Raw genomic sequence first — 23310 nt, 5'->3', positions numbered from 1 at the left:
TACCACGGATATAGATACTATATATATATCTATATCCGTGATCTATACCGAGCGGCTGAATAACTGATATTTTCATAAAATTTCATATTGTTTTATTTTTATTCTATTCTCGAGCCGTGGTGCCGTTGATACGTCGGGTCATTTCGTCACTGACTTCATACCAGTAAACATTGTCGTTGTCGGTGTTGTTGCAAATCGATACTATCATTGTTCAGCGAGACCGTGATTTTTCGGGCTCCAGCCTGTGAAAATATTATTATCATAGACTATAGATATTTGATATTCTATTCCGCAGTATTTGATATTTTGGTATATTTATTATTGTTATTATTATCAAGCTCATCATTTATTTATTATTATTGTTGCTTGTTGTTGGTTGGATATCCATTAGCGGTGTACGATAACGACGACAATAATCATAATAATATTTTATATTATTTTCACGAAAGATACCGATAACCGAGAGGTTCCTATTAATGTATTAATTAACTATAGATGCTGTCAGCCGTTTCTTTACGTTGTTTGTGGACGTAGTCAACATGTCCGATTCTGAAGTCTCCGAACACGAAGAACGTTCTTTGATCATAGTCAACATGCCAGATTTCGAAGACTTCGAACACGAATTTTCCCTGAACATAATCAATACGTCTGATTCCGAAGACTTCGAACACGAAGAAATTTCCCAGAACGCTTCCAGCAACTACGACACCGATGATAACGAGTGAGTGTTCAATTTTATTTTATTATTTTGTCACGTTGAACGGGTAGTTAAACAAGTTCTATCCACATAACATTTTTAATAATCATCTTAACTGAGTATTTAGTATTTTTCTTATAAGAAGAAATACCCTCTTGAACACCTATATAGTGATTAGAGCGTTCTAAAGACTTCGATTGTAGAGTTGGATGTTCAATAATAAATATTTCATTTTTAAGTTTTAATTTTAGGTAGGTATGCATAACTAAAAATAAATATGTAGTATATTTTACCTCTCATGAATTATGATAAACTTTAAATACTTAATCTCTTAAATTGCTTACTGTCAACTTTTTAAGTTTGCTACCCAACTGAATTCATTTATCAGCTTTTTAAAATTATATCAACATTAATTTGTAATTTAAATTTGATTCTAAGGATTGTATATTAATTATAATTTTATTTTTTATAAAAAAAATTAAGATTCAATATTGATAGTTTATTTATGATTCTAATATTGATATTGATGCTATGTTACATTAGAGAGTCTACTTTTGTATGAACTAAATAAGATAACTTTGACTCCTTCCAATTCATTCTGATTTGTCGATTGTGGTCCTAAACCCAAAATTAGGACTTAATTAGCGGGTAAAGTTATTTTACATTTAATAAATAGACTATTTTAAAAACAATGGTGGTAAATTTAAGAACTATAGGAATAGAGCATATTAAGTAAGTCTAGAACTTGAAGTTTCACAGAACTTACCTAGAGTAATAGTTCAGTAATCCCTTATAATTTTTTTTTTTTAAGTAAGTGAACTAAAATTACAATTATAATACCTATGTATATTAGTATCTATACTTTATTAAAGTTTAACTTACATAATCTATAGGTTATAAACTTATAACAAATTATGATATCTTTGATTTCAATTTCAGTTTATAGTGCTTATACTATGAATATTGTTTTAGTTTAAAAAAATTGTTTAAAACAACAAAAATTGTAGTCAGTCATTGTATAGAATTTAATTAAAATCTTTATTCTAGACCTGAAATGCAAATAAATCCATTTTTAATTTATCCAAGATCATTGCATATCCGTAAGTATAAAATATATTCTGGTATTTTTAACATAAAATTACTATTTACTATGCATAACATTTTTTGAAAATATAAAATAAATCCATATTTCTGATTACATTTAGCCCCGGAACTTCGATTAGAAACACATTATGACCGAAGTTTAACTGCAGCACACCAGGTGATTTAAATTTCATTGTCTATCATTAAGAACAGTAAAAATTAGACATTTTTTTAAAAAAATGTTCTTATTCAAAGTTTGATTTTATCGATAATAACTCTGTATACAATACAAGCATAAAAATGTATTAAATAGTAGTTAAGTGCCCATTTTAGATTAGTTATTTTTTTAAATAAAGGCCACTAATTGGTAAAAATAAAAATCATTTTGATGTTTGAAATTATTTATTGATACTTAATTTTTTCAAATGATAACTATTAAACTGGAATCATAAAATCCTGAATTCCAAAATTAGTCTATAATTGTGCAAGATGATGAATCGCATAGAAAAACCAATTCCTCCGATTTAGTGAGCGAATCTGTATAATATAGTAGTTGCTAATTAAGTTGTCGCATTCTGCAACAACATAACGTTAAATCAAGTCATATTCTTAAAACAGTATGAGTATACGGACTGTATAATTCTAGAAATGATATTGATGATATATTTTTTTTTTTTTTTGTTTATTTTCAACTATTTTTTTTTAAATAAACCAAATATTTCAGGCACACAGTCAAATATGTTACACAGAAAATTTATTGATGTTAAAAACTTATCTATGGTGTAAATGTATTTTAATTAATTGAATACTTATATATTTAAGTATATTAATAATCTGATTAGGTCTTGGCATTTGTAAAATTAATTTATTATGATTGTATAATATTTTTATAACTTATTGTGTATTCTTTTAGTATTTGGGAGATGGACTTCGTGAAGCTACTGGACGCACAGTGTATGAAGAAGGTGTTATTCATACAATACCAATTATTTTTTTAAAATTAAACTTGTTGCCTGGACAAATTCTGCCAATTATAGCTCGTTCTTCAGACATTAAACTTATATTAAAGTATGCCATATTACGTAATCGTTCATTTGGAGTTAGCTACAAACTGTAAGCCATATTTAGTTAGTTATTAAGTACAAAATATTATATTATCATTATTTTTTATTAGTAATAGAAATAAGCCTACATATGGAACTATTGCTGAGGTTTTTGAACATTCTGTAGACATAGAAACTACCGAGTCATTTCAAATTAAAGCTATGGGCCATCAACGATATAAAATTTTACAAATCGGTACATTTCCAGAAAGGTAACTAATAATTATTTAAAAACTTCAACATTATGAGATAATGTACTATTTTAAATAATAATATAATATACTATAATATTGAAGTTAAAAAGACAACTGGGTGGCGTCTAGTTTTTGTCGGATGTTGGTCGGGTATCACCTGTTTTTCATTCCCACTGAATTAACCATTTACACACCTGTTGTATAGTTAAGCCATACTCCTGCACTCAAATAAATATTATTTACCCTACTTTGTTATTCATAAAATTATGTTACTAGTTAATGGAAACCATTAAAATTAACTTAAAATTCTTCTTTTTTAAAAAGAAAGAAAAATCTACATAGATTTATCTATAATTTGGTCTAAAAAAGAATAAATAATAAGAACCAAATATTTGCACGTTACATCACTATATAAATAAATTTGATAAGTGCGAAGAAATTTATTTTTATTTTGGGTAGCATACAAAAGTGATTTTTAAGTGTAATTATAATTTCCTTTTTTTTTCTAGTTATGAACAAACACTTGCGTTGGCTAAAATCAAAATCATACCAGATATTACATTAGTTAATCCATATAACAAACTGTGCTTAAATCCAAACAAACGTCATTCAAGCCATGATGACAAGTATTAAATTTTCACAATAGTAAAAAAAATATGAATATTATCAAATAAATATATTGTGTATTTTTATGTTTTGTTAGGTGCCGTAAAAAAGACATGTGGCAAACTCAGTGGCCAAGTTGGGTTTATAAACAGTATGATGTTTATGAATTGGCATCTCGCCTTTCCAAAAAAGTTAAAATGTTGTGTAAGATTAAATTATTGAATGATGTTTTATTAATTTACTATAAATATTATAATATTTCATAGGTATCACAACAAAAACACTTTGTCAAACTCCATTTAAAAATTGGCTAAGTAAAAAAAAATACTCATTTATTAGATCTTTAAGCACTATTAATATGTGATAGTATGAATGAATGCTAAGTAAATTCAATTTAATTACACTTATTTTGTTTCAATAATTTATTTACATAGTGAGGAATTATTCTGACCAGAAATATTTATTATAATATTTTTAATTTTTAATGGAGTTCTAACTCATTTAATTATTTTGTTATTTATGATATCACATCATTATAGTGTTTAAAGATTTATAAATGTAAAATTAATTTTTTTTTTTTTACAGCCATGTTTCTAACAGAGTTTGACAAAGTGTTTTTGTTGTGATATCAGTGTACCACCAATTTTTATTTATAATTAGTACATCAATACATTTTTATTAGTTTTATTTCTTGAGGATTTTAATATAAATGTCTACCACTACTTGGCCATCTTTCTTTAATTAGAAGTAAGGTCATTACGTCTAAACCAAAAATTTGAATTTTTTTATTGAGCTTTTGTACTTACCACAATGTAATGATTCTAGTATAGTATTTGGAAACAAGGTGGCGACTTCCTTCAATACTTGGCTGTTATTTCTATCACCTATTGCACGAAAACCTTTACTGCGCACACAAATTTGAGTGGGGGACTGCAACAACGCGTAAATCAGTCACCATGATTCCAGATTTCAATATAATTTTTCATTAAATAATAACTTAATTAATAATTTCATTTATTTTTACAAAAGGATCATCAACACAATTTCTTTGATGTTTCGCAATTTACTAGGTATTAATAAATTCAGTAGATAATTAGTAATCCTACCTAACATAAAATATTAATATTTACACGGTTTTATTGTACAATTCCTGCTTCAAGATTATATACACTTGTCGTGCCATCAATATTTATTTTATTTTTTACTTTCCTTTTTTACTATTTGTTGCATCTCTTTAATTAAATTTTAAAATAAATAATTCATTACATTAAAAAAAAACAATGCATTAAATTAAAAATACATTAAAACATGTCATATTTAATAAAATAAATGTTTGAACAATTTTACAACTAATATTTAATCGTTTATGTATTATATTTTAAAGATAAAGATGTACAAATCTCAGATGATCCAAATTTGTTGTCATTCCAAGTGACAAAACTTGGTATATTCAGTCAAGAACAAGTAAGCGAATTGCTTGGTACTGAATCAACAAACATACGACTTCAATTTGAACTACTTTATTGGAATAAAATTGTAAGAAATTTTAGCAATTTAAGTAACTATAGTGACTTAATACTATTTTGTTTTAGCAATCGATGCAAAAATTCATGTGTGCTCGATCTGGTTGTGGTATTCCAGTTTGCAATATGAGCAATGTATTTCCAATGTCTCCTGAGGGACCACAAGGTACTTATTGTAACTCTTGGGGAAAAATCCATGACATGATTACAGTGACTGAACTAGACGAGGATTTAAATGTAATAACAGTAGGAACACCGTCAACTGAATGCTGCTGGTTCCCTGGGTATAATAAATTCTTTATTTCATTTTTTGTTAATTATTACTATAATAATTGATTTTTCTGCAGGTATCAATGGACAATAATTTTGTGCCCAAACTGTCATAGTCATTTGGGCTGGAATTATTTGGTTGAAGATAATTTGCCACTAACACCAAAATTATTCTATGGATTATCTGTAAGCGCCATTACATCTATTAAAGACTACTTAGTGCCAGATAGAGAAAGACTTGAAGAAATCAATGATGGAGAGACGTTAGTTACGTTTTAAGAAATCCTTTGATTTTTTTTTTTTATTTGTTATTAAAACTATTTTATTAAAGTAAAAAGTATGTAATGAGCCTTAAATATATATCATATTTGCTGCTATACATACATTTTAATGTTTTACTAATTTATTGAATCTCTACTAGTTTTAAATTGTTATTTTATTATTTATGTCATTAAGACAGATAATAGAGCATACTATTAGCAACAAATATTTTTTAAAAGACAAGAATCTAATAAAATTAAAATGTTCTTTACGATTTTTGTTTTTAATTACTTTTTCACGGTAGTATTTCCTATAAAAAATAATTGATAATACTATAGTTGATACTATGTCAAAAAAATTTTAAATCGTAACATATATTAATATTTATGATATGTTGCTATAATTATATAATATATTATAATATATTACAATAAACAAGCTATTTCTGTGTTTTTGAATTAATGATGTATATAACATATTAGTAACTAAAATATTATTTAATTAATAGGTATTTATTCAAAATAATGTACATGATATAATGCTGACAGCTCAACTGTAATAATGACTTAAACAAGATTTTATTGATACTTTGTTGTATTTTGAATCATAAATCATAATTATTTATAATATTATTAAAATAAAATGATACACTATAATTTAACTTTGGTATAATTTATTAGAAATACATGATTGTACAAAATTTTAAAACTAAAAAATATAATTAAATAGTTAAATATTTAACAACATATTTTCAATAATAATAATAATAATAACCGTATTTACTACGGCTGGGAGCAATTCTAAATTGTCTTGCAATGTTAATAACCGAATCAAATACTAATGTTTTAGCATTTGAATTAAATGCATAATCTATATGACCAAATTTATCATGAGGAATCATTATTGTTTGATAGACTTTTGGTAGAACCGAGATCAGCTTGTGTATAGTCTAAAAACAAAATAAAATTAAACGATACAGTTTGGTACTTGGTTAAAAATAAAATCATAAATTGTTGACAGGTTTGGTTAAGTGAACTAATATTTTTGTTTTATATTTATACGATATACCTAACAATAATTTGATATTATCAATTGTTTTTAAATTTTTTAAATTATCCATAATATGACCAACTAGAACAACTAACGGTTGTTGATCGAATTAAGAATTAATCCTATAACAATATTATTGTTATAATCCTTTTATGATTGTGACAATTTTTTTTACTTCATGATGTCACATTCGCTTCAATATAATATTATAGTTTTGGATGATATGAGAATATATTATCCGTTAAGTCTGATGTAGTTTGAGTCTTTCAAAATTTATAATTATTCGATGAAGGTATTGAACAAGACTCAACGTTAAATCATCGATGATAATAAATTAATAAGATTATCTTTCATTTCAACAATTATTTTGGAAAAAATTAAAAAACTATAATATAATATATTATTCAAAAATTTGTCATACATTTCTCTTATCATTTTTGTTAGTTTTTTATGTACCAAGGTAGATAATTCTTATTTAAAAAAAAAAACTGTTTAGTGTCTTTTATTTTCTGATGTTTATGAACCTTAGACATCTATCTACTTAAAGTACTACCTACCTGTAATATATAGGTAATAGGTATTAGGTTATTAGGTATAAAGTACCGCGTCGTAGGAACTTATAAAGATTTCTACTTTTTTTTAATAGGTACCAATCTAATCCATCCAGTCCAAAAGCGGAATATTGTTCTCCGCCAGACTATTTAAGATTGTGACGATATTAGTCATACTATTTTATATTAACAACAATATGTTCATCAAATTCAACGTTAAACTGATATTAATTGGCGTAATACGTTTAAAAAATAAATATTTAATGGACTGACGACTTACACCATCATCTACGACCCGGTCGTTCTTGCTGTAGTACAATACAACGGGTGACGTGACCTTTCGTAGATCATATTCCGGTGGTTTGGCCTGTCCGTATTTCTTCAAATTCTTATTATGTCCTAAATCGTAATGTTGAAATTTATCTGTAAAATAGCAACGGTCTTTAGTTAATTTCGTGATTATTATACGTAGGTATGAACTATATGTAGTTAATATATGTAATTATAATAATTTCTCATGGCGATTACCACAGTAGTGTCGAACATATAATTATAAATATTACATATTTACATATTAATATAACAGATAGGATTGTATTATGTCCAATCTGCAATCTATTACTAGAGAACTAGGCAAATATATATATATACCGCTACCATGCTGCATAGTAAGTATTATATCTATTGGCTATAATATACCTATTGCCGATATTTAACTATACGATGTTTTTATTGGTTCGATTTTTATATTATATTCGTCGTTTTACACATGAGCAGTAAGCCAATAAATTAAAAACCTTTTGCTCATGTGTACTTATGTGCACTAATTGTACAGTAAGGACGTAGTTCAATGCTATCGAAACATTTTCAGTTTAAATGCATTGTGTAATTGTGTTATCGTTATGACATCCTCGTGACTATTAGAAATGGACCTGTGCAGTCTAATGTCTGGTGGCCCAAGCGACGAAGCCTTCCTAAATGAGGGGTAAACCCAAAACGTACTTTTTTCCAACGTTTACGAAACCGAGATATCGATTCTTCTAGAAAATGATGTAAAGAAATCGATTGGCGTTGTCAGAACTCAGAATATTGTCAACACGTACTGTTTCCCGGTCAAATATTTTTAAAATATCTGGTTAATCCAAAACGAGCCTATTCCATATAGGTAATACTTAGATTTTAGATAATAAAAACTTACTTTTCCAGTGTTATGTCAAAACGTATTACGTACTATTGTCCTTTTTGTAAGTATATAGTATAGGGTAATAAAATGTTTTTATATCCAAAACGTACCTATTACATTTTGGAAGATTGTAAATTTTTAAATACCAAAAAAATAGGATTTATATTTAAACAATAAATATCTTTTTTTTCAAATCCCTATAACTCATCAACTCATTATACATTACATTTATTGGTTTTTAATTACCTACATTGGTTAGTGGTTACTGGTTACAGAAGAGGAGATATAGAAAATCAGTATTTTGACAATAGTACGTTTTGGATTTCAAATATTTCAATATACCCCTCAAATATAAAATTACCCTTCTCGCATCGTGCTTATAATCATGGAGATTTGTATATTTATAATCTTTCATAAAATAATAAAATATATTAACTGTTATTGCTAGATTTTAAAATTACCAAGCTGAGACATTATATTAAATAACCTTTTTTTTTAGTTAACATAATATAAGCTTATCATACAATAATACAGTGTACAATGTTATTCTATGTTATATTTTACTGCTGAAAATAACCAGTGTAACGACTGTAACGTCCTCTTAAAGTTATCTTCTCTCATCTTCTATTAACTGGGACAAATTTAATAACCGACCGGGACACCCGAGATTGCCGTTAAAACCAGGACGAATACATGGCTAAAATATAATTATTGGGTAGGTATAGGTAATCTAATAGTATAATATAATAATTAATTTGTTTCATATTTTATTTTAATTTAAACATCCATGTTACGGCCTTGAATTATTATTCCAAGCAAATATTTCATTATCAATGATTCAGGTTTAAGAATATTTTTAATTCAAGCTTAAAAATTAGGTATCTAATTATACTAGTCTTAGTGTCTTATAATTTTATCTATAGGTATTTCATGAGTGTTACAATGTACACTTCTTATAATGATAATTTATTACAAATTACAATAATACGACCCGTTGTAATAATAATAATTTGCTAATAAAAAATTGTGTTTTAGCGGCATCAACCTCTCCAAACAAGTTCATCAAACTAGTTATAATAAATAAACGGTTATGCTCATGACGTTTAGTTTTCAATTACAGTAAGAATATTGTTTGTGAATGCGGAATGACACACACCATAGTTCATAGGACATATAAGTATTGGTTCATTCAATTTTAAAGAGAGGGATGTTTATAAGTGTTAGATAGGTATATTTTATTTTTTTGAATAATTAATTACAATAAATAAAATTAGCCTTCTCCAGTAAAAATTGTTTATGATAAAATTAGTATCTGATTCTGATTAGTGATTACTGATATTAAATTGGTTTGGTATTTGGACTTTGGGTATATTATATTTATTATTTATATATGTTTAACAATTACACAATTAAACATTCTTCTTGTACAACATTTATTATACCTATGTTATAATCTTAAAACCTCGTAACTGATAAGTTATGATGCTTTGAATGAAGTGTAGCTGAATTTATTTTAAAAATATACCGAATTTATTTGCTTACCTATACATAATAATAATTTGTGTCGTTATAAGTTCTAACATGATTTATGACTGATTTAGTATAATAAATAATAATTAATATAATAAAACATTTAAACATGGTTACTTCCTACTTAGGTATAAGTTATGAGTTGTAGTAATTAAAAAATTAAAATAGTATTTACGAAAAAACAAACTAGGAAGAAAAATTTACCAATTACAAAAAAAAAACTCTGAATTCAAGTTTTATAGCGAAGAATTAATCCAAATTTAATTCATTCTATACAGGTCCTTCAAATTTTCATTTTATTGTAGGTAATTGGAGCATTTGGAGGCTTGGAGCAGTTTAACTTAGGTGCAATGGTGCAAATGTCAAACCTGAAGCAGTCACACAGTACCTATCATTTTATAAAATTTAATTTTCCACTATGAAAGGTCATCATTGTAGGACAAAAGTGAAGTTATTTATTGATTTAATATAAGTAATAAAGTAGGGCTTGGATTTATATGTAAATACATATTTTCATTGTGACATGATAAATTAGTTTTGGCAAATGATTAATTCGTTTCACAAGATTTTTAATAAAATGAAATATATTTGATTTTATGTATTTTTCATACTTTGTAATTAATACATGCGTTTTAAATATTTCACAACTATTCCATTTTTTCATACTTAGACAATTTAGCACGTTGAGTACCTTTCTGGTGTATACAGCGTGTTTTTTCAGAATACTGAGTGATTGAAAAACACTCATAAAGTCATAAGTAAACTAATAGTTGAATAGATTACGATTTGTGTAGTAAAAATATTAAATAGTATAATATCGTCCGGTCGACACCACCAACCGGACGTTATACTTTTGGGCACAACCCGTTTGGGCGCAGTTTAAAAAAATTACCTGAAAATGTTTACACGTTTGGGCATAATATTGAATATTGTAATTTTTAATCGAAAGTTTTGTGTTATTTAATCTAATATTAAGTACTCATTCGTTTTATATTTTATATCTATTAATTATTGGAAAATGTTGGGAAACTATTATGAAGTTGAAAAAAATATATTAAATTAGGTACATAGAAAAATTAGGACCACGTTTTGCGGCAAAAAAAAAATTGAGTCAACTTCCTCGCAGTATCTTTTAGGTTAAGCTAATAGGCTCAGATTAAAAATAATATACTAATATATCAATATACCTATGTAAAAAATATATGTGCCCAAACGTACTATTACGAAGGGAAATATTACGCCCAAACGTTGAATAGATTTACGCCCTAAAGTGTTCTGTTTTGGGTAAATGCGCCCAAACGTATTTCCCACATATTTTTGACGTGGCATAAATGGGTTTCGCGCTGACAAACCATTGTGGCACTCGATGTGCTAAACTACTATACTTTGTCCACTTTATGTGTCTACTTTACTTCTTTTCAATAAAAAAATAATAATATTTATAACATTTCAATTAACAATAGCGTAGGGTGGTCACTCAGAACTCTCGTAATATTATTGTAATTATTCTAAAAATAGACAATAAAAAATATCCGATGTCACAGGTTATTAGGTGATATACACATTGATTTAAAATTAGTGATTTCCATACCTATAATTGTATAGCTATTGCGTTTTATTGTTGTTAAGATTTTTGATAAATTAAGTATCACCGCAGAATCAACTTCATATTAAATTTAACTACTTAGCAGTTGTCTGTATGACTGCATTATAATATCATTTATTTTTAAATGTTTAAATTATTTGAATTATTTGTTACATAATACATAGAAGCTTATACAACAATGCAGTCAAACGTTTATGGACTTGAAAATATTTTATATAATAACCAAGGTAATAATACAAATTATACTTAAATGATTGAATTACAAACAATATAGACGCTCTTTATTTTTTTTTTATCATTAATTAATAATTTATAACTATAACTTGTGTAAGTAGCCAATAATATAATAATATATATATATATTCGTATTTCTTTTATATAATAGGTATTTGAATTATTTGTTACATAATATAATAATATAGAAGCTTATAAAATGCAGTCAAACTTAAATGGAAATGAAAATATTTTATTGAGTAATCAAGGTAATAATATCATAATTAATAATTTAAATGTCAAATTTTATTTTGAAAGATTTTTTTATTGTTTTTATATATACATTTGTTGCTAGATATAAGTTAGATGATTATTACAGTTAATTGGACAACATTTTGATAATAGTTTATAAAACAGTCAAGTTAATCACTATTAATATAATTTATTAGTTTCTTTTTAATTTTTTTTAGATTCCAGATCTGATGACATATTAGAATAAATCAGACGACATTTTAATTTGAGTTTATCAAATTATCAATGAAACATTCAAATAATGAAATAAGTACTACCTATAACATTTATATTTTTAGTAAATACAGTAAAATCCTGTTACAACGAACTCCAGGGAACTGAATTTTTTTTTGTTATAACGGAAATTTCGTTGTAACGAAAATTTGAATAAGCTCTTTATAAGCCCTGCTTTTCGGCACGGGACTTCTATGACTTTCGTTATAACGGGATATTTCGTTGTATTGGTATTCATTGTAACGGGAATTTACTATATTATTTTATTTTTAGAATTCAGTGTTTTTAGTAATGTAGTGACCACTTTTACAGAATTTGTCAATTTAAAAAATATGTTCTTGAATAGATTTACAATTTGAGTACATACTTAAAATCTTTTGTGGGAACATTCCCATTAAAAAGTTTTGAGGAAAACTTACAAAATGATGAATATAAACTCAAAATAGTGATAATAGTAAAATGTAACTTTGTTACCTATCTAGCTATTAGGTACTTACAAATATGTTGAATTTTTTTAAACTAATTTTATACATCCAGTTGGTGGAACAAACAAGAACTTCATAAAAAAAAATACTTTTAAGATTATTTAAAAATAATCTATCTTTAGTATGTTCTTGGACTGGATTTAATAATAATTTTGGATTAGATAATCTTTAAATAATGAAGATAATTATTTATTGTATTCATCTATCTAATGTATATATAACGACTTGATAACATGATAATACTAAAATGTTAGAAATCGTTTATGATAATTAATGAATGACAGTAGTTTGACAGAAGTCAACGTCTGCACGCAAAAAAAAACAGCAAGCATTGAAGTGTGAATTTATTGAAATACATTGTATAATAAGATTAGGTAAGTTTATAGACAATTATAAATAATATGATTAGGTATTTATCTAGTGGTGTAACTTAGAGTAAATTATAAATTATAGAGGGATACTGTTTAAAATCATATTTCATAACATAGTTAAGGCTCTTCTCCTTCCCCAATGTATTCTGCACTAATATGATTATAATTTTGTACACAAAATCTTGGATCCTTAGAAAATAATAACACACGCCAACCCAGTGAATCATACCAAGTGTATCGGCCAGTATAGATATTTATTAATATTTGGTTAAAATGATTAAAAAATTAATAGATCCTACATTCCTACAGTTAAATGTATAAACTATAAGTAATAATTTAAATCAAAAAATGGATAATATAATATCCTGGTCCTAAAATATAAGTAATTTAATTTCCTGAATAAAATGTCAATACCTACTTATTTTAAATGAAGAATTTCAAAATTAGTTAACTTTATTTTGTGGAAAAAATATCATAATGTTGATAATAACGATTAAATGTCATAACACTATTCTTAGTTACGGCGTAATAAACAAAATACGTTTTTGCCCCAAATATTTTCTAAGCTGTTATACTGTATAGCAGTTACTTATAGTTTTGATTCACTTATACGCAAAAGTGAATATTACATATTTATTATAATTATCTATACTTACTGGCTTTGATCATTTGAAGTAAATGGTCTATGCTGTTCAACGATACACCCGCCCTCGAATAAGTTAATTTAAAATCTAAGTCCGTCTGAAATTACATAAAACTGTTAAGTAGGTAATGTATTAAAGTAGGTATAAATGGCCATATGCCGCATGGATAAAGGAGAATAGTTACTCGTATTGCTAACTACCTATCGAAATAAATTCTATCAAACCTAACCAATGTCCAATGTAATAGGTACCCAAAGCCGAATAATTGAATTGAGTCCATGCTATTTGTGTGTATTTGAATAGAATCTAATTTATTATATAATAATATCTTTGAATTGAGTTTATATGGATACTATATCGTAATTATCTATATAGACTATGCTGGCGGATTTCAAGATAGGCTCGTATTTTAGAAAACTTCGAACATACATTTTGCTTTTGCTTTTGATGCAGGTATATAAACTGACCACCATTAAATATATTAGGTATATTGGTCTTACACGCTGGCATCCAACATTCTGACATATTTGTATAGCAAAAATTAGTAAAGTTTAAGCAAACAAATTTAAGCTTTTTTAGAATAATAATATATTGATAGATACCTATGGTATACACAATTAAGGACTTGGTGGTATAATAAAATGTGTGCATGCATTTGTACATTTCATGGTTATTACGCACTATTATAAAAAAAATGTTTTACTATAAACGTAGTTTCATCATCAAAATATTTGATTTTTCATATTTTTCATATTTTTGAATTTTTTTTTATGTTTTTAAAGTAATGAACTAATGAATTATGATTTTCCTGATTTACCCCCCACAACGTTCAAATAATAATACGAATACACAATTACACTAAGTTGGAGTATGACCTACTAAAAATGATGACTTATAAGATACTTACAGTAGAGTTTCCAGAAGTATCGAATCCAAATAATTCAGTCAGCAAAGTTACGCATGACTTTAAAAAAATTGATTTTTTATTACAGAACAGCGATATAGAATTCATTGAAAACTGGTTCCTTGCAAACAATTCATGATTCTTGATGCTTCGTGATATTGCCTGTAAAATAAAGGCGTGCATTGCAATTATTATACTTCTATTCAAACTTATAAAACGTGAGTATAAAAATATTATCATCATACTGCGTGTCTACGTATCAACCTTAAGTCGTCATTCGAAATACAATATAGGTAACTCGAATAGATTTAACAATAGATTATATGAATATAATCAGTTATAGAAAAATGTACTAAATTCTTTGGTTACTATTGGTTTAATTTAATGTTGATAAATTCTATTATGTCACTAAAGGTATCGTCGTGTCGGTCTACTATCAATTTCACTTATGTCATTAATAAATTACGTCTTGAGTTAATAAATAGAAAAAAAGATTTAGATGTCATATTTATCCCTACATTTTATTTTAACCCGCATTTAAGCGATGTGTTATTGTAAAGCTCTAAAGACACTTGGTTATTATTATGTGACACGCTTGTATAAATAATTCAAATTGTCTGTTTCACTTAAGGCTATTTATTATTCTCTTGTTAGATTTATTAGAGTATGCTTCAGTACTCTACTACTTTGGGACCCTATTATAACAGTGGATTTTCCTCGCATAAAAATGTTTAAAGATGATTTTAAAGCTTTGCATAATAATATTTTATTTTAAATGTTGAATACCCTCTGTACGACTGGCAATGCCAATTCTGCATAAATTCAGTCTTATCAGTTATCACTTGAGTAGATTTATGTGAGTTGAAGTTAACTTTTTATTTTCGAAAATCATAATTGATGGAAATATTGATTTTACTTTTTCAAATAAACCATCTTAACATTTCTTCCTGCCTCAGTCTCGCTAAGCCGTACTCCCCATTTCACATACAATAATAATAATATAATATATATGTTACGGCTAAAGTCCGAATTAAGCTAATGTGCACATTATCCGGATAATGTGCATATTATCCAATTTCGGATTTTAGTCGTGAATAAAAACTATTAGGAAATGGATTATGTGTACATTACCCGGCTAAAGTAACTTTAGCCATCGTGTTATGGCTAATGTAAAATATTATTAATAAATTCATAATATATAATATTTTATTTCAATAAAATTAATTAATATAAGTTAACAATTAAATATTAAACTACATTTGATGCAATATGAACTTTATTTCTATTTATTAGATAACATTATTTTTATTATTTATTTAAACATGGTAAACTTTGATGACATTTAGAATTGCATAAAATCAGTGAGTGGCATCATTTCAATTTTTTTTTTAATATTACGCATGGCATATATATAGCAGGCCATTTAAGTGCAAGCCACTATCAACTATACAGGCCAATTAATTTATAATCATGGGCCAAATTACTACAATATTGGATTTTAAATACGCATATGTATATCCTGCATGTGCGGTCCAAACAGCGCCACTGCATAAAATGCCAGATGCTTTGAATTTGCATTTATTTGTTTTGCAATTTGATTTATATGCACAACGTTGATAACCCTGATCACCTAACAATAATGATATATTTTTTGCGATTTCTCTTAACAATTATTTTGTATTTGACACCTCGTCTACTGTAATGAATGGCTAAGGACAAACATCAAATTGAGACCTAGTGTAATGTTTTTCTATCGTTCCTTCGTTATTACCTAGTTCATAGTATTTATTTGTATTTATTTTTAGTATTACATTTAGTGCTGTTGAAAATATAATTATATAATAATATTTTTTTTTTGTACATTTTTTCTATCCAGTTACTTCATCCATCAATCAATGGCTAATGTACAAAATATCCAGTTAATATACGAAACTATGATTCTAAATGTTAAACACACTTTATCCATCTAATATAGATTATGAGCGCATTATCCGGATAATGTTCACTTTAGCCATGTTTCGGACTTTAGCCGTAACATATATATATATATATATATATACATTTCAAAATATATTATAAATGGCTGATTACTTATCAATTAGCAAAAAAAAAAAACATCCAAACTCCTTACTTATATATGTAAGGATTTATATATAAAGGAAAAAAAACAATTGATTGGGATAATAATAATTATTATTATGAGTTTTGATTGTTACAGGGATCATCATTATATATGAATTATGCATATAATATGCCACTGTCGATAAACCGAAAAAATGGATATAGATAAAATGACTAACCAAGTAAAATTCTCCGAACTGTATGCCAATCCGTAATAGAAGAGATTTGATGTTGGTGAACGCCAAGAATGGAGCCATGTGATAGCTGACAATGATTTTATCGTTATACTCAGGTCTTGAGGACGTGGTGGCAAACAAAATGGCACTGCTCAACGAGTACGTCACTAGGTACATTTTATCGTACTCCGTATTGTTGCACACGTAATCCATCATAGCCGGGACATCGTAATATGCCCATTCGTCAATGCTGCGAGAAAAAAATTTATTAAAATAATTATTTAAATAAATATTATGTGGATAAAGTCGAATTGTGATAAATCGAAAACTTTAATAACACAAATATTTTTCTGGCCCCTTGCAGTGTTCATGAGTTATATGTGAAGTAGGTACCTATATAATAATTCGAAAAAATATAAGTCGAATTTATATTTTTACCCCTTTGCGATTTAGTTATTATAGTTTATCGTTGTAGGGTGACTTTGGTCCACTGCCCACTGATTGCAGTAGTCTATTTTTAGTAGTAGGTTTATTGGGCCAATAAATACACGAGCCGCAGGGTGATAATTTATTATATGTAATAATATTGTTTATATTTAAGTCCTGACATTGCATTTTAAAGTATCGTATTATTGAAAAATAGCAACTGTTGTATAACAAGAAATTACAACAAAATATAATTAATTACCTGTGTAATAATGCTTGTTTTAAACGAAATACATTAGGTATAGGTACACGGGTAATTAATTACATATTTTGTCAGTTACTATATTCATTTCTATTAGATCATTTAGATCCAGTGTATATACTATTTATATATAGTACTCACTGAGCATACTAAACTCGGTATAATCTAGGTACGCCTGTTTCCATGGCTACTATATAGATAAATACGTAACTATTATATTGGTAACCTATATATTATATAAAATTGATTTTTAAATGCTCATTATCATTTTACACGCGTTCTTAATTTTTAGTATAATTTAAGTAACACTGGTCGTTTGAAGGACTGGTATTGGAAGAAGAACCAACAATTATCGAATCAATGACTATAACTCTGGGGTCCTTAATCCAAGCTCAATACTAATGACACGTAATACATATATGGTTATATATGTTATGTAACCCCTACATTTTGATGGCATAATCATTAAATTATATTGTTCATACAACGGTTTTCGGCTATATATATATATATATATATTTATTTATTTTAATTTTATATTATACACAAAAACCAGAAACATGCGTCGTGCAACATTAAAGTGGTATACCTAATCATACAAAGTAAAATGTATTCTACTAATTAATTATAATAATGATTTAGTTTGTAGGTAGGTACCCGAAATCGGAGTATGTAAATCGAGTCTCCGAAGAAAGGTCATATACTGTGTAAATTGAAGCTAAGGATTTTTGAAACGTACGTCCCGGGACTTAAAAAAAATATGCTAATAACTAATAAACAACAAAATAACAATTTTTTTTAAATTTTTTTTTCAAGAAAAAAAAATAATAATACACTAGTACACTACTGAACATATTTAATATGACATGATATATTTGTTTGAAAGACCAGGGAATAAAAATAGTAACATGCATTTTTTATGAAAAAAGATACTTTAAGTAAATTATATACAAGACAAAATTAAAGAATAGCAAACAAAAAAATATTAGTTTATATAGTTACGTAATTTATGTGCACGTGTATAAAGGCCCACACGAAAGTATAGGTACACACATCGATATACGATATTATTGAATGTATAATTATTATGTTACATTGTACATACCATACAACTTATAATAGCTAGGTACCTATTTTTGTTTACGTAAGACCAAATAAAAGCGAGATCACAATCAAAAAGAAAAAAAAATCAACAAAATCGATCGAATCTAAAATACTACATAATAGTAGTGTAAAATTCTATAAACACCTCCGAGGCTTTAAAAATTACATATTGCACGCATAATACGCGGGCAGTGTAGTCAGGCATTTGTCAGTCAACACATAACCACACAATGTATATCCTGCAGTATACAAAATATTATATAAATAAAACTAAATAGTTATCATGCAGAAATTATCGTACTGAAAATCAATTATTTGGCAAAAAGGGAACATATTACCTTAATGTAAACGTCCCTATAATTTTTATTGTTACTTATTACATATTATACAGACATACCTATTATTATCACACAGTTATAAGTATATAATATAGTTATAATCTGCAACGTTCTATACTATCGTTAAACAAAGAGAATAATATAATAGATAATTAAAAACTTTTTGAACTTTTTAAGCAACAAGCTTGAATTCGTGAAAAGAGCAATACAACTATAAAACAACCAATTATATAACCAACAATTAATATAGTATCACTTCAAATCAAAAATTGAAAAACTTGATTTTATCAATTGTATGCATTTTGCGGTCTACCCAGTCAAATAGGGATAGATATGAATATATTTATAATATATAATATTTATATGATTCGTATGTTTCTCTGCATTATTGAACTTAAAAATATATTTTCATTTATAATATTACTAATTATGTATACACAGTAAACTTTGTTATTTACCTAAATTTCCAATACCGCGGATCAGTTGCATTGAGGTGTGTGTGATTCTTAGAATATTCGTTCCCTCTAAAATCGCCCAACCAGACATCGTATCCATTGTTAACTAAAATTGAGGCTGCAAAAACCAAAACAGAATTATATTTTAGTTTTTTATGAAACACTGTAATATTATTATTTATCAGACTACTTCTAGTGTTACATACGTAAATCGTGATTGCTGTCTCTTAAAAACCATTGATCGGATGCTCCCATAAATGCATGGAGAAGCAAAAATGGCGGACCACCGCGGCCTTTGATGCGAAATAAATTAATTAAATATCCATCTTCGGTTATTACTGAATGCTTACTATAGGATTGATGACCATGGTTTTCAATGAGTTTACCCTATAAAAAATTATCTACAGTATAGTATTATTTACAGTCATGTAGTATAGTTCATATTTTATAATAATAATATACACATTATACTATTATAGGATTTCAATCGTTGGAACGAATTAATTTATTTTTACCCAAATTTTTTTATTATATGCATCTTTTTAAGCGTACTTTAATGTACCAATATGCATATATTTGTAATATAATTTCATTTTTTATAGACTAATTAAATTAATTATCTTTAATACATAATTTAATTGTATTATAGATTGCAGAAGTGCAAGTGTCAATATTAATAATATTCGATATAGTATGAAAACCTAAAAGCTTATTATTTTCAAAGGTTTTAAGTTAAAAAATTCCTACAACTGATTATGGTTTCTATTTGAAAATTTGATATAAAAAATCATATAGTGAGGTAAACATCTCCCGTATGGCCGTATGTATGTGTGTGTGTTTGTGTGTGTGTGTGTGTGTGTGTGTGTGTGTGTGTGTGTGTGTGTGTGTGGACCCCACTGATATAATATTATTATGTATTATGTTTTGGATAAACATTTGTTCAATCTATGTTATATATCTATAATAATGGTAATATAAAAATATAAGAAAATATCCCCAAAAATAAAGGTTGATATAGGTACATCGTTTCCGCTCAGAAATGTTTTTTGTGTTTAGATCCAACGATTTATCAAATATTCATATCCATTTCGTTAACCTACTCAATAATGAGGTTGGTACACTCAAAATGTTCTACACATTAAAACATAATCCTCGGTATTTATAGTTCAAATTTATTAATAAACGATTATAAATCAATTCCGGAAAAATTAAACATAATAATCTTAAATACTAAGTTGTAGGTATGCATAATACTCATATATATATATTAGATGGTATAAAGTATAAATATTATAGTTGTTGTTATTGAAATCAACTTAAGTTATTCATCATGCCTTACAGTATTTTATTTAGTTTTAAACTTAAATATTACAAACTAAATAGCTGAGAAAAATATTGATTTATTTTTATAGTGTTGAATATTAACAATTAAGAGATCATGTAGATAATAATTATGTATAATTATATAAATAATTCGGTTTATATAAGTGACTCCGTGAGAGTATTATAAGATAATATACCTATATGTATTTAGGTAGTATTGTAATTTTGTATTCGTACATTTATAATGCAAATCAATCTTCATGGTTACAAGTTATTAAAATTGATTTTTAAATTCGTTATATAAATCTTATTTTTGATTGATTATTATAATTATTTTATAATAAGTGTATTATTATTATTATTATTATTATTATTATTACATCCATCGTTAAATTCGTTCTTTTGTTTTATTCTTTGGATGCAGTGCTGGGTCGTGACGTGTACTGAAAATGTTAAACCACAGCAGGATCTCAGTGCTTCAAACTTTTTAAGTACTTAAATTGTAAAAAATATTTGTAACCATAAATATTCATGATATCTATGACAATATTTAAAATTCAGTCGTTAATAATATAGTATTATTTAATCAAGGTATATTTAGTTCAAAGATGGAATTGTTTCACAACAATAACATAGTATTTTTTATTAACGCACTGGTGACCGGTAAACAACCATTATAATATTATAATCATTATTAATTATATAATATAGTATTATATTTATAATGAATATGATATTGATTATCATATTATTCGTATAAACTTTAAAATTGAGCGTATAAACAAAGTAAATATGTCTAGGAATACAATAAATATTTTCAAGACATATAACTATAAATAATATATAAATAAGATGATTATTTTAAAAGTTGACACTCATATACAAGTATTAACGTTTATGGGCATTTTTAGATTCTGAATTGAGTGATGGATATATTGATTTTACAATGATATGTGTTTTTTTTAAATTTTTTTAACTTTTGTGTCTGTCATCACATTTTGAAAAAGTGCTTTGATTTTTGACTTCAGCCCCGTTTCTAAAAGTAAAGTGAATCTATAGTTAGTACTTTGGGGGATCAAAAGTAAAAAATTTCCAATAGTTTAAAAAGCTACAGGAAAAATGGGAATTCTTACATATAACCAGTTTTTGACAAAATCGATTTTTATATTTTGCTGTAACTCAAAAACAAATCATTGTAAATACTTGAAATTTTCACAAAATGTTTATATTAGCGTTATCTATTTACGATTGAATTTTCAAAATATTTTGACTTATTAAGCTATTTGTAGACAATTGAAATTTTCGATTTTTCTAATTTTTTTTTAAACGTCGATAAAAAAATTTTGGCATTCTAAAAAATTTTTAAAATTTAACACAAGGTTTATTATAATTTGTACTTATCATAGTAAAAAAAAAAAATCAAAAATCGTTTGTCACAATTTTTGTTTATAAGCGTTTAAAGTTCAAATGTTTACGAAATAAGTCAAAATCGCGACAATTGCAAGGATTTTTGAAGTTGAAAATTCATAACATTTTTGCAATATATACCTAAGATTAAAAGCGAGGAGTCCTTAAAAAAATATTGGTTCACTCTGCTATATTTTAAATACATACTTATAAATGTTGACTATAATTAACTATTCGTTTAAAATTCGGTTTTCATTTATTAAAAATCTCAGAAAAGTATAAATTATAAAAATAATCGGAAAGTTATAACTAAACAAATTTAACAATAAAAATCGTAGAAATATTTTCATTTTTTTTTCAAAAACGTAATTTGTACGACTGGAAATAATGAAAAAAATATATATTTCCAAAACGTTAACATTTTAGAGATTTTATCTTTAAAATAATTTCCATATATATTGTCACTCACTGTATTCAAGACACCGAAGGCTGATCCTCGAACAATCAACGAGTAAAACGTCAAAAGACCCGCGACAATCGCACCGGCCGATGGACATGGCACCATCGCACGTGCAACGCTAACGCGGGTAGCAAACGTACTCGGACGGATCCACTATTTTTATATTATTACTAAACTCGCAGCATTATTCAACTATATGATCGTAATCATGTTTTCAGGAGCAATTTGCAGAGGTGGATCCGACTGATCCGAGACTTCGACGGTGGGGGCAGTTAAAAATTTATCGTCTACATCCATATTACTATGCATTAGCCCCTTCCAATGGAAGGTTAATGTCACGAATTCTATAAAAACTTTTCGATTTATTCCCATATTATATTATCATTATTATTATTATTATTATAATCGACAAGCATCATATTACTATATCAGATTATTA

At 26.5% G+C, this 23310-nt stretch overlaps 2 protein-coding genes across 3 annotated transcripts; one reads left to right on the top strand and one right to left on the bottom strand.

Annotated features, from left to right (window-relative positions):
• Positions 1-106: 106 nt before the first annotated feature.
• LOC132931616 (lipase 3-like) lies at positions 107-23066 on the bottom strand. 2 transcript variants are annotated; one of them, XM_060997495.1, is made up of 9 exons: positions 22881-23066; positions 19888-20068; positions 19685-19799; positions 17100-17346; positions 14803-14961; positions 13908-13992; positions 7619-7761; positions 4490-4613; positions 107-242 (listed from the first exon to the last, which is right to left on the bottom strand). In XM_060997495.1, the coding sequence occupies exons 1-9, from the start codon at positions 22974-22976 to the stop codon at positions 205-207; spliced, it is 1188 nt and encodes a 395-aa protein (XP_060853478.1). In that variant the 5' UTR covers positions 22977-23066; the 3' UTR covers positions 107-204. The 2 variants fall into 2 exon arrangements, with proteins under 2 accessions (XP_060853478.1, XP_060853477.1); XM_060997494.1 differs by lacking the exons at positions 107-242; positions 4490-4613 and adding an exon at positions 6394-6686 and having other exon boundaries at positions 22881-23064.
• LOC132931615 (protein cereblon-like) lies at positions 169-5855 on the top strand. Its single transcript, XM_060997493.1, has 11 exons — positions 169-309; positions 496-721; positions 1745-1797; positions 1903-1958; positions 2694-2893; positions 2955-3095; positions 3587-3703; positions 3781-3887; positions 5068-5219; positions 5276-5490; positions 5554-5855. The coding sequence occupies exons 2-11, from the start codon at positions 540-542 to the stop codon at positions 5753-5755; spliced, it is 1425 nt and encodes a 474-aa protein (XP_060853476.1). The 5' UTR covers positions 169-309; positions 496-539; the 3' UTR covers positions 5756-5855.
• Positions 23067-23310: the final 244 nt, after the last annotated feature.

This window comes from Rhopalosiphum padi, chromosome 1, assembly GCF_020882245.1.
Source record: "Rhopalosiphum padi isolate XX-2018 chromosome 1, ASM2088224v1, whole genome shotgun sequence".
Lineage (NCBI taxonomy): Eukaryota > Metazoa > Arthropoda > Insecta > Hemiptera > Aphididae > Rhopalosiphum > Rhopalosiphum padi.
Note: the sequence above shows the minus strand (reverse complement) of the source record. Positions and strands in the feature narration are given on the sequence as shown.